The sequence below is a fragment of the Chrysochloris asiatica genome, unplaced genomic scaffold (assembly GCF_000296735.1).
Source record: "Chrysochloris asiatica unplaced genomic scaffold, ChrAsi1.0 scaffold00249, whole genome shotgun sequence".
Taxonomy (NCBI): domain Eukaryota; kingdom Metazoa; phylum Chordata; class Mammalia; order Afrosoricida; family Chrysochloridae; genus Chrysochloris; species Chrysochloris asiatica.
Genome location: NW_006408767.1, coordinates 2,112,300 through 2,126,296, shown reverse-complemented (window position 1 = coordinate 2,126,296; position 13,997 = coordinate 2,112,300). Strand labels below are relative to the sequence as shown.

Sequence of the window (13,997 nt, the reverse complement as noted above, 5' to 3'; positions counted from 1 at the left end):
GTGAAAAACTGCAGCGGTTTAAAAATCATCTTGATGACAAAAAAATAGAATATTCAAAACAGGATGCTTGTGAATTAATTGAAAGTTATATAAATCGATTCAGCTGGTCCCTCCTGACAATATGTCCGAAGTATGAGAGACGAAGTTTGGCCACCCTGGCCTCCAAGGAGCATTCTGGCTGCCCGTCTTACAAAACGAATCTAGTGGTTCTTTTGGCAGCCCATGGCACTTTCAATATTCTCCTCCAACACCATAAGTACCACATACAAAATATGGTTGTTAGCTACTGTCAAGTCAATTTTGACTCATGGTAATCACAACTGCAGAGTACAACTGCTTCATACTGTTTTCTAAGCTGTGATCTTTCAGAAGCAGATTACCAGACCTATCTTCTGAGGACCCTCTAGGCGGGTTCGAACGGCCAATCTTTTGGCTAGTAGTGCAGTGATTAAATATTTGTACCATCCAGTGATTCCTACATGCAGATATGTGTTTGAGAAACCCCCAATAAACATGTAAGAAAATTTGTAGAACAATATTTGCAAAGCTTTTTCTAGTTATAACATACCCTGACTGTGTACTGGCAACAGCTGTGATGGGGGTGGAGGCTGTGGCAATGGAGTTGGCTGAGTGGTCACAGGACTAAGAACAGCAGTAAACAAATCTTCAACATCCTTTCCTCCAAGCTCTATGGCATAAAATAATGAGAATATGATTAAAAGACTATTGAGGAGATAGGATAAGAAATGCTATTCTCATATATTTACATTCAGAATGAGCATACCTGGAATTTTATATAATTTTCCAAGAATTGCTCCTAGGATAAAATTAAGAAACAGAAATATTAACAACTACCATTTAAATGTGATATACAAAATAGTACTTAATAAATATAGAAATTATAAGAATAGAAGGTAAATAATAAATAAGCATGCAGAAATCTTTGAAAATCATATTTACTCATGTGTTTTAGAAAGCCTAGATGTAGGGCAAATATTTTACCATCTGTGACCATTTTGTCTAGCTCAGGACTGAGGATTCCATCTAGTTGCTCTTCACTTAATGGTCGTGAACTTTGATTGACACTTGGCTGAGGCAGAGATGAAGGATCATCAGCGACGTGCCCAATATCTATTCCAGCTAAAGGAGTAAGGTAATTATATTAAACAGTGAATTTAGAATACTTTAGCAAAAGTCATACTATGTATGCCAACATTAATTTATAATAATATGATTAAAAACAGCAATGGAAAGTTTGTACTTTGTTAAAAGTTACATTTTAATCAAAGTAAACATAATTCCCTGAGTAACACAAGAACACATCTGATTTTAAATCACTACTAATTTCTACAAAAGTAAGCACCATATTAAAGATAAGGATTGATAAGAAGTCAATATACAAATACTTATTTTACCTTAAAAAACAGTGGTATCAAATTGTATAGTACAATTACTATGTTACAGTTCAACTACTCTGTTAAACAGGGGGCATGATGTTTCACTCAAATTAGTGAAAATTTCTTAAACTAAATATTTAATAATTGTTATTTTGTACACAACTGCAATTATAGATTATATTTTCAAATATTCTATAATCATCAAACAAGATTAAGATTATGTTTATAACACTGGAACATGCTTTCATCTCATAAAAGATAGAATTCCATATAAGAGTTACATATAAAAGTGCCTTATTGCCCACTGGATTACTAACCGTTAAGGCTGGCAGTTCAAAGCCACCAGTTGCTCCTTGGAAACCCTAGATAGGGTCACACTATGAGTCGGAACTGACTCAATGGTACTTAACAAAAACATAAATATTATTCCTATTTAATAAATTAAAATTTCTTTTTTACGTTTCTTCAGGTCTGGAAAGGGAACAATCTCATAGTCCAATTTTCACCAAAGCAGTAGATAGGTATATAGGGGGGACAATAACATTAGTAAGGTAATGTTCACCATTGAATGGCAATCATTCAAAATCAAAAGGACCAAGTTGAGAAAGATGGGAAGGAGGGTGGAATGGAAATAGGAAGCCCAGGAAGAAGTGGGATTAACTTGTTGCATGGAGGTGACTACAATCATTGAGATGAAATAAAGTGTTAAATGTAAAACTGATGATCTTGCCTATAAACATTCATTCAATTCACAATAAGAAGTTAAAAAAAAAAAAGGTATAAATTTAGCCTGCTCTTAGTTGACCTCCTATGAGGAACAAACACTATAACATTTGAGCAATATTATAAATTAGATATTAGCAAGAATGGAACCACTCATTAAAAATAAATAAGTAAAACTATGGAGAAAGTCATCCAAAGCACAGTATAATTGTACTATGCTTTAGCCACACACAAAATGGTAAAAGCAAAGTATGGATTAGTAACAAAACAGCACTACTAACATATATGCATGCACCTACAAGCTGTTTCAGCTGAAACCACTATGGAAAAGAAGACTACTTCTAGTCAACAATCATCCATTGCTCAGATTCTTACCAAATGGAAATGGTGAGCTGTCAACCTGGAAAGTGCATAAATCAAGACCTACAAGACCCAAACCAAATAAAATGGATGATTACCATAGGGGCGTGAAGTGATGGGAAATGTAAATAAAAGAAGAATAAAGATATAACAAACTATAAGGCTACATGCCTTAAATATGATAATCAGAAAGACAACAGAAATTACCTAAATTGCTATTTCCCCCTTCTAAAGCAGGAAAAGTCAAGGTGGATCAAATAAAAATGAGTTTTCTGACAACGCCAAAAAAAAAAAAAAAAATTGGCAAAGAGACCATAAATTATTATTTGTTCCACATACCTCTCACACACATCATAAAAAAAAAATTCAGACAAATAGGATTCATACATACCTGAATGATCAACTGATTTTGCTAGGTCATCTGAAATTATTCCAAGGATGTCATCATCTGTGTTTAACACTTCTGAAAGATCGGCTAATGGGTCATCAGCAGTACCTATGTATAATAAGTGTATTTTTAAAATGGTAATATTTTCTTAGATATTAAGTTCCAGAAGATTGTCTTACTCAAACACTAAGTAACTATAAGACAGATACTGAGGTAAGTGATGTTGTTGTTAAGTTCCGATTCATAGTGCTCTTATGTAGGGTTTCCAAAGAGTGGCTGGTGGGTTTGAACCACTGACCTTGTAGTTAGCAACCCAGTGTTTATCCTACAGTGCCATACCAAGACTCAGTGACAGATATTTCATTCTAAATTCAGGAATTTTTCATAGCAAAGATACTCCAATGTTTTTAATTTTAAAAGTTTATTGTAAGAGACACACTCGCCCCACCCTTTTGGAAGGGGGCCGCGCTGGCTTTCCCAGCCCCATGTGCTTTTAAGAATGAAAAAGCTGTGTGCCTCAGCCTTATTAGTGAAAAACTGCAGCGGTTTAAAAATCATCTTGATGACAAAAAAATAGAATATTCAAAACAGGATGCTTGTGAATTAATTGAAAGTTATATAAATTGATTCAGCAAGTGAGTTGGAGCAGATTGAGTTGCATAATAGCATCAAAGACAGATAGGGAAGGCGACACTATTCTCGAGAGACGGTTATCAAGCAAACAATGTCGCGTGAGTGACAGCAATATGAAGGATATGGCCTTGAGATTCCAGACATTGTAGATGCTGGTAATCTGAGAACTTTTAGGGTACAGGATATTAATCTGGAGAAGTTGCCAAACATTAAAATGAGAAAAATCTGTGCTGATGCAATTCCCAAGAAATGCAAGAAAAAAAATGGTACAACTGTAGACAAAGTCTTAGAAGAATTGGAACCAAAAGATGAATCCAGTGACTCAGATGAGGCAATGACTCCAGTAACCTAACTGTCTAAACTTGAGAATAAATAAGGAGAGAGCTTCAAGTTTCACTCATTGGTTATGGTAATAATAATAAAAAAAGTTTATTACAAATTAGAATGAGCTGTTTTGTGGCTAATGTATATTAACAATAAAATATAAAATCAAGACTTGCAAGCAATACTAGTGAAACAGAATACTATTAGAAATAAAGCTAAAAAAATTAAGTAGCATCTCTAACAACAACAAGCAACAACAACAAACCCCACGTTACTGAGTGCCGTCAAGTTGCTTCCAACTCTTAACAACACTGTAGGGGTTTCTGAGGAGCAGCTGGTGGGTTTGACCTGCCAACCTTGTGGTTTGCAGTCCAGTGCCGATTCCACAGAGAAGGTGAACATAATACGAACAACAGCCTCATTATTTAGAAATTTACTGTAAAGTATAAGCCAGGTACCATCAAGTTACTTGCTTAATTCCAGCAGTGCTCTTCATAGTAATTAATTACTCACTCAGTTATTTTAAAAATTTGAGCACCCAGAGTTCAATGTCTAAGGCTTACATATTAGGAACTGTTCCAGAAACTGAGATTACAAAAATGACTAAAATAAACTGCTTACCCTCAAGAAGCTTACTGTCTTAGAGAACTTTAGATGGTAAATAAAGCACGTCAGTGTAAGTATAAAAAATATAAAATAAGAAAAAGGATTAAAGTAAGTTATGGGGACAGATAAGATGGTAAGGGAAGACCATCATAAGAGATGCCTGTTAAGTCACCATGAAATGAGGGAGTAAGACGCACAGAAATGGAAAGAACACACCAAACAAAGAGTATGTTGTTGTTCAACATCATCAGGTCAGTGACTCATAGTGACCCTGTATAGCGTTTCTGAGGAGTGGCTGGTGTGTGTGAACTGTTCACGTTGTGGTTAATAGTCCAGTACTTATCATACAGAGCCACAACAGGACTCCAAATAAAGGGAATTGTTGTTGTTAAGTGCTGTTGAGTTGGTTCTGACCCACAGCAACCCTGCATAGGGTTTCTTAAGAGAAGCTGGTAAGCTTGAATCGTCAACCTTGCAGTCCAGTGCATTAACCTTCAGCACCACACCAGGACTCCAATAGAGGGAATGTTTTCCTGACCCATAGCGACCCTGTATAGGGTTTCTGAAGAGCAGCTTGAACCGCCAACCTTGCAGTTCAAATAGCTTTGCAGTCTGATGCATTAACCCATAGCGCCATACCAGGACTCTGATAAAGGGTGTAAAATACATAAGACCACACAGATTTTGCCAACACTGGGGGAAAGTGTGGTTGCAGTAAAAAAGAACAGCAGCAGGAAATGAAAGCAGTGAGTAAGGCAATATTATGTGTGGTTTTCCAGATCATGGTGAAGCCATGTGCTTTATTCAAAACGTGTAATGGGAGTCAGGGAGGTGGGGGGTGGGGATGGGGTCTGTGTTAAGTAGTTGGGAATATTATGACTGGTTATGTTAGAGGGAAGACACTGGTTTTCATGTACAGACAGACCTGGCTGCACAGGTGGGACAGTAGGCATGACAAAAGGCTAGACACCACTTAGGGGAGATTCTACTGCAATCTAAAGGAGGTATAATGTCACTGGCTGCGGGGTATATTTTAAAAGTAGAGACAAATTTAGAGGTTTTGTAGTCTAATCAAGTAGGAAAAGATAAAAACTCTTATTAAAGGCTAGTTTTAGTAATTAATCTTTCAATTTTGATATGAAAAATTTAATCCATTGTACATATCTTTATATTTTGTTAAAAAAGGACATAAGCTTAATCCTAGATTAAACATCTCTGTGAAACTGTCTCATTCCATTAAAAGTATATTGCTTCAACAGAATTCATACATAAGAACATAATTTTTCATTGCTGAATGCTAATTTAAGTTTGTGTGTCCATGTAAGAACTTTTAGAGAGATAAAAGTATTTAAATAGTGTATTCTAATCTCTATGTAGTTTTTTTGAAAGGATACAAATTAGAAGCATTTCTTTTAGTGGCTGTGTGTCTGCTGTTTTGAAGCCAAACGACTTAGTTTTACAAAATTATAACAAACATTTTAAAAACAAATTTCTAAAAATATTGACCTACCTCACGAAAATAATTTTGTATCTTATCAACTAGTCATTACAGTTTATGTAAAGGACAATGTCAAATGAAATAGTGGGGGGGGGGGGGAAATCCATATAACAAATAAAACTTGTTTATTTCCCATTATAAAGGCCTACAGGAGCCCTGATGGTGCAGCGGTTAAACACTGCACTGCTAACTGAAAGGCTGTCAGTTTGAACCCACCAGCCGTTCCAAAGGAGACAGATGTGGCAGTCTACTTCTGTTCACATTTGTAGTCTTTGGAAACTCTGTAGGCAGTTCTACTCTGCACTATGAATCAAAATCAATTTGATGGCCATGGGTTTTGGTTTTTAAAAAGGCAAACGAGTTTTAAAAGTTCATGAGCAAAGAGCATTACATTTAATTTAGGTTTTAAATGGGTGTTATTCTAGCCCTTCAAGTTTTGGCTTTGCATATAAAACATTCTTTGCTGCATTCCTGTGGGGGAAAAATGACTTCAAATAATAGAAAAGAGAACAAAAATAACTTATCAATGTCTTTTTTTAAAACAAAAACAAAAAAACCACAGTAAATTTTCTGTCCAATTTCTGCTCTCTCCTTACAAAAACCCAAGTGCTTCTATAAATGATGAGTTATGACTTTTATAAGATCTAATTTGAAGAGACCTGCAGACTTTCATTGTATCTTATTTTAACAACATATTGACATGGATAAAAGCAGGTAAATGAAAATAACAGAATTAAAGTGAAATAATTTGCTAAAGACTGAACAAAGAATATTTGGTTGTTATTTAGGTGTTTTAATTTCCTATTAAAATTAGGGAGGCACACTGGATGTGCATATGCATGTGCATGCCATGGGGATACAACTGCTTCAGATGACATGAAGTAATAAGAATATACAACAAAAGTCTCAATTTCAACTCCAGATATTACCAAGCTAATGAAACGATACTTAACATAATAAAAGCAATTTTTCTATGGAAGATCTTAAAATTTTCTTAAATAAGTTTTTTTAATTTCATGCTGTTGACAGAATAACATTAGTAATACCATAAAACCTAGAAACGGGGGAAAAGTACTGTGATCACAATGCTTCCACCCCCATCAAAACTCCTATATTCTTCTTGGCATTAATGGTGACAGTGCAGTCGTGTGCTGTGGAGTCGGGTCCCAACTCATAGCGACCCTGTATAGGGTTTCCAAGGCTGTAAATCTTCACAGGAGCACAAAGCCTTATCTTTCTTCCACAGAACGGCTCAAAGTTTTGAACTGCTGACCTTGACGTTAACAGCCTGACTCATAACCACTACACTACCAGAGCTCTTTCTGGCATTAATATTACTTTATAAATGTAACTATGTTCTCACATATTTCCCTGATTCTAAATAGCTTATAATCACTGTATCTAGAGCAGTAGTTCTCTACAGGGGACAATTTTATCAAAGGAACAACTGCCAATGTCAGAGACATTTTTGATCATCATGATAACATGAGGCCAGAGATGCACAGGGCAAGTTAGTTCACAACAAAAACTATCCAGTCCAAATCGTTAAGAGTGTTGAGGCTGAGAATACATGATTTAAGACAATGGTTATGCATCACTGTATTAAGAATCTGTCAACCAGTTATTAAGTATTCATTCTCCTTTCCTCTATATTGCATTGGTACAGTGGTTAAGTGTTCAGCTGTTAACCACAAGCACCATGGTTCAAACCCAACCCAACACACAGTAGGAAAAAAAACGAGGCTGTCTGTTCCTGTGAAATTAACAGTATCTGAAACCCCAGGGAGCAGTGTGACTCTGTCTAATCGGGTCTGTGTAAGTCAGAATTGATTAGATGGCATTAAGTTATGACTAGAAATCTCTTATTTCAATCATAGGTTATTGATGACTTACCAACTATGGCTAAATTATACCCTATACTTTGCCTTCAGCAAAAGAAACTGTGCACTTTCCATTACAAATTTTGATTTTGGTTGTAATTACAAAGTAAATTAATTTGCCAAACTTTATAGAAATAAACTTATAATTTATATTTTTATAAAACTGAGTGCAAAAAAGTAAATGAGGAAAAACTACAGTATTTAAGAGGTTTGGTTTAAAGGAAAATGGATTTCTGATAAAGAAAGTATCTGTGAATTATTCCAAATACCTTGGGTTGCAGGTTTTGCTGGAGTTGAGGATGAACTAAGTAGTGGATCTAAGGAAGGATCCAAGAAATTTGTATTCATAGTTGTTGTACATGAAAGTTGAGCTGTATCTTCTGAAAGATTATCTAAACTCAGCTTGTACTGTCTACTTGTATCAAGAAGATCTTTTCCAAAGAAAGCTTCCTAAATAAAGATAGCACATATGAAAATTATTACAACAAAAATTATTCTGTCATCATTCTTGACAAGGAAGCAGAAATATCAGAAAAGCTTTGGATTTAACATTACCGATTATTAATGACTACAGAAAGGGTCTTATTTTAAATCTAGATTTGCCTTTTTTTAAAAGACTAATTTTTCTAGAGAAAAATAAAATTATATAAACAAAACCATACAATTATGCCAATAAGTGTGCAATTGCAGTGTAACAATCCAAGAAGTTTAGGAAATTAAGCTATAATTAAATTACTAGATAATAATAAATACTACTGGTACGTTAACTCGTTTTAAGCAAAAATAAAACTTTATGAATACTAGTATTTATAGAGTACATGCAGAGAACATCACAAGAATTCAATCTACAGCTTTAATATTTACATATGTCTGGTAGATTTAGTAATCTCATATTGATTCATATACCCACATTGGAGAATTCACATCCTGTGAATCTAAAATAGAGCTTTTATTGTCACTTTATAATCATTACCAAGGCTACAACATTTATTGATATTAAAGGTTTTGGCTTCTTATTCATTTATTCTGATTAACATTTTTCCATTTCAGTGTACTGTCTCTACTCCAAAGACCAGTGATTTCAAGTTGGAGTTCCTGTAACTTCAGGATCTCTCCAAAACTTCCCAAGGATCATCAAAGAAGGCAAACAACATACAAACAAGAGATTTTTGGGATTCCTTCGTTTACTTTAACAAGTTAACTGTGTTAATGGTCTGTCTAGCAAAATTATCTTTGTAGTAGGCAATACATTTAATGCAGTCTTACAAAAGACACATATTGCAGTTGCTTTTATACAAATCAAATATGAAAACACCCTAATAATCATCAATAGGCATTTGACTATGTAGATTAGAGACAAACATGCTAAAAATACAATACAGTAATTTTCTTAGAGGGATGCAGAGTTATGCTGTCAAAGAAAAGCTCTAAAATACATTATTAAAAGAAAATATATTGAGCAGTATGTCCAGCAAAATAGAAGTACAAATCAAAATTATTACATGCATATATAAGTAAATTTTAAAGTTCTGAAAGGAAAAAAGCATTCCAGAGAAGGTGATGATTTATTTGACTTAAAATGTTCACATTTTTAAAAATTGTGGGGTGGAATCTACATAACAAAACATTCCCAGATGTATAGTTCAGTGACAAATATATTGATTACAATCCTCATGTCATTCAATCATTGTCAGTATTCTTTTCCAACTTATTCCACTCCAGTAGCACCAATTCAGTGATCCCTAAATAGTAACTCTCCATCTCACATTTTTAGAAAACAAACAAGTTACCCCATTATAAAAATTCTGGAAATCTAAAAATCTAGAGAAGGAAGACGGGTTCGTTCATTTACCAGCGCAAGTTACAAAAAAGGATCTTTTAATGTCAGAGATGATTACATTCATTTAGTATGAATTTGAGAAATCTGAAACCAATCATCATCAAGAATTTTTACAGACAGATGACTCATGATATGCCTTTACTGTCCTTATCAAAAACAGTACCATTTTGTGTTTCTGTGGCTCCATGTTGTTTCTAACTTGGTAATGTGGTCAGTGACTCCAACCACCAACAGAGACAGTGGAGCTACCACAAGCCACATAGGAAGCACTGGTTAGTCAAACACCACAAAAACACTTTTAAGTGGGTGGTGGTGGTTAAGTGCCGTTGAGTCGCTTCCAACTCATAGCGACCCTGTATAGTTTCCAGGGCTATAAATCTTTATGGGTGCAGAAATCCTCATCTTTCTCTCATGGAACAGCTGGTAGTTTCAAACTGCTAACCTTGAAGTTAGCAGCCAGACTCATAACCACTACGTTATCAGATATCTTTTTTAAATGGGTAGATTATGAAACTATTTTAACAATGAAAAACTTGAAAGTGTGTCATTTAATTCCTAGTGTTTTTTTTTTTTTTGTCATTATGCATTTTCCTAAATCAATAGAAAGAAGTGTAACTTCTATCAAGAGATGCCTGCTAATTTTTTTATCATTGTAGAAGCACCCCTTACATTGAAGGGAAAAAATATATACACACAGACATATATCTGTTATACACCAGAGAAAATAATCCAGCTCAGTAGGGCTAAGATCACAGCAATAATCAGAAAGTCTGATACAATATTTGTGCACGGGTTTGTGGAAAAATTCTATTATCTTTTAATTCCATTGTTCCACTTTCTGGAGCACCTTCATACTTCTCAGAATAAAGGGAAACAATAAAAAGAAGGGGTGGGCCATTTTCAATATCCTTAAAAGGACTACTAAGAAGTGAGGATAAGGTAATAAAGAGATAGCAAAAAAAAAAAAAATTGGGGGAGCAATTACAGATAAAAAAGGTATATTTTAAATACCACCCCCCCCAAAAAAAGGTAAATTTTGGATAAAGTTATTTAAGGAAAAAGAAATTCACACCAAAAGATAGAATGATAAGAAGAATAGGAATTTTAAGAGGAAATGACAGCATTTATTAAGGAAATGTAATATAGAAGGAACAGAGTTAGGGTGGCTTCAAAAGTTACTGGAATTTTTCCAAGAAGTTTTTGAAGCTCCTTTGGATATGCTTTGTATTTATTTTCCTCAACATGTCTATGTAGTTTAGAGAATTTAAACCACTAGTATTTCAGTTAGCAGCCAAGCACTTGACTAAGTTATCTGTGCCTCTCAGGGACATACATTTGTAGGGACATATTGCTATTACTCTTTGCTGACCCACAGTAACCCATGTTTGCAGAGTAGAATGGCTTCATAGGGTTTTCAAGGCTGTGAACTTTCAGAAGCAGATTACTAAGGTCTGTTCTCTGAGGAGTCTCTGGGAGGGTTTGAACTGCTTGTCATTAAGTGCTAACCATTTGTGCACCCAGTGACTTCATAGCTAACTGGTAACAGTGTGGTATTCAGGCCCATGGCTCCCTGACTTTAATGTCTAAGAGTCCGCTCTTAATATGCTGTTTTTAAGTGCCGTCAAGTTGGTTCCCACTAACAGCGACTCTGTACAGGGTTTCCAAGGAGCAGCTGGTGGGTTTGAACGGCCAACCTTACAGTTGGCAATCCAGTATTTATTCTACAGCACCACACCATGACTCACCTAATACGTAAGTTGAATAAAAATCTATTTAAATATTACCATTTACTTAAGTTACTAAGCTTTAAAGTTTTGTTTATTAAACACAGACTTTTTTACTCAAACAACTGCTTAATTTTCAAATTACTAATAAAAGAGAAAACTGGAGAAGTTATATATTAACTGAAAGGAAATGCATTTTAAAACCAATTAACTTAGCAATAATTACCTGGAAAACTAAGGAAAAAACTAAATACAACTGAAGCATCATATGTAGTTCCATTGAAAGGGCAAATCAACAGAGGGACACAGCCACACATAGTGAAAATTAAGAGGAGCACTCACCGATACTCAGTTACAATTCAATTTTTACACATGAAGAAATAGAGGTCTTAGGAACTTGCATACATTAGCTGGTTGCAGAGCAGGTTGCTCAATGCCAAACCTATTTTTAATATAAAGTGCTATCCAGTGTATCACATGACCTTCAACTCTTCTGTTAACATACTATTTACAAGACAAACTAAAAAGAATTTCATTTTCATGTATCTGACCTTTATGAAGCATAGCTTTTACACTGAAAGGTATTTTTCTGATCTAAATATTCTAAAAAAGAATCTTTTGCTCACTGGGCCTGTAAAAGCAGTAAATGACTGTTAAGACAGTTATTAAGACAGCTCCTAAAAGGACATCTTGATCCAGTGAACATAATTACCATATCCTGTATTGGCAAGCGAGTATCAATATGACCTGGGGTGGGAAGTACAAAGCTGGGACTGGTTTGGAAGAACAAGTTTCCCCACTCTAAAAAATCCTCACATAAACTAAAAGACCTCATTTATCATATATATTGTATAAATTCTTAAAAACTAAAAAATGGGATAGTAAGAACTTGGTAAAAAGTATCAAACCACAAACAAGATAACTGTTAGCCTTTGTGGCCCTTTGGAATATAAACATGGCATTTTTATGACGACTAAATGAAAACAACAAAAGCAAGTATAACATTAACATAAACAAGTCCATATTTTTTTTTAACAATTCAATGCATTACATTTCCTTCAATAACAAACTAAAAAGTATAATGTGAAGCAAAATATTACTTGCAAATAGGCAGGGAAGGTTTCTTCAAGCTTATTTTTCCTTTTTCGATATCTTTTCTTTATTTTTTCAGTACTCTCAGTAACAGATACAGATTCATCAACTAGAGTATCTGGTAACTGCTCACTCCATCCTAAAAGAACAGTTATATTTATAAATATGTGACATTTAGAATTTTCAGACAAATTCATTGAAGGTAATTTTATAGCTTACTAACACATACATGATTTCATAAAAACATACAAGCTTTTAGTGCAAAAAAGATCTAAAATTTTATTAGTAAGTTTTAAGTAACATTAAAAAGATACATTTCATATCTAATTATTATTAGCAGATATTTCCTATTGTGTTTTCTCTTTATCGTTTGTTCCTTGCAAAGCAGAAACTTAAAAAAAATCATGAAAGTATATGATGCTTATGAGTAGAGAAAAAGGCTACTCATGTGATATTGAAGGGAATTTAGCAATTACAAACATTTGTAAGGGACAGGGACAATTTACAGAACCCTGCTGGTGCAATGGATTATACGAAGTGTTGCTAACTGTAAGTTTAGCAGTTTAAACCCACCAACAACTCAGAGGAGAAAAAATGAGGTTATGTGCTTCTACAGAGATCTACAGTTTTGGAAAACCAAAAGAAGCAGTTCTACTCTCTCTTAGAGGGTCATGAGGAGTCAGAATCCACTCAATGACAAAAGTCTTGGATTCAGTAGGTTTACTGAAAACATCCAACTAAATTCTTAAAAACAAGTGTCTCCTTCAATTGAGAAATTTCTAATCCAAGAATCTATGTACGTTATGAAAATACAGGACAATTAGTATGAAATACACACAATATTAAAGTCAATCAGAAATGGAAAAAAACCTAACTTTGCATTATGAAATTAGCAAGAAACAACTATATTAGTCAAAACAGTTATGTAAGCAATCAAACTGGCACCTTCACAAGCTTCTTAACAGTAGGGAAAATGGTACATTCTAAAAATCAATGAGGGCACTTCTGTTGTCAGATTGCATGGGTGGACTGATTCTTACTCTGAAAAACTTACAAAATACTGGAAAAATATTTGAAAAGATGTATTTCTAAATATACCGGTAATCTACTCAGAAAGTAAAGACTCCCAAGAGACCCAAACTTAAGGTACAGCAAGAAGCACATAAGTAAGCTAACAACTAAAGCTCATAAATTCACATAATCTAGTGTCCTTGAGTTGCAGTTTTCAAAGCTGTAGAGAACAGAAGATAAAGTTGCAAGCCTCTCCTATATGGAGAGATTATTCAGAGATACCTTGCATTAACAAGAAATATGTCCCGAGAACAAGATGGTGGATCGGGTGGAGGTGTAGCAAAGAGCTCTGCCAACAGCAACACAGAATACCTGACCACGCAGGCTCAGGGGATAGTCCCAGAACTCTGAACCACATATAAAGGAATATTTAGAAGGTTGGAAGGCTCACAGCTGGGGGAATTTGTGGCAGAAGCAAGAAATCTATTGCTTTCTAGTCTGGGACGCTCAGCTGCTCCAAG

General features: G+C 34.6%; 1 protein-coding gene across 1 annotated transcript in view; it reads right to left on the bottom strand.

Moving 5' to 3' along the window:
* Nucleotides 1-13,997, bottom strand: part of KMT2C (lysine (K)-specific methyltransferase 2C) — a 364,954-nt gene that overhangs the window by 96,439 nt on the left and 254,518 nt on the right. The window contains exons 25-30 of the mRNA XM_006873669.1: nt 12,474-12,604; nt 8,079-8,259; nt 2,872-2,976; nt 1,003-1,131; nt 785-817; nt 569-688 (exon numbers count right to left, since the gene is read on the bottom strand). Coding sequence (XP_006873731.1) covers nt 569-688; nt 785-817; nt 1,003-1,131; nt 2,872-2,976; nt 8,079-8,259; nt 12,474-12,604 — 699 coding nt within the window. The remainder of the gene's footprint in view (nt 1-568; nt 689-784; nt 818-1,002; nt 1,132-2,871; nt 2,977-8,078; nt 8,260-12,473; nt 12,605-13,997) is intronic.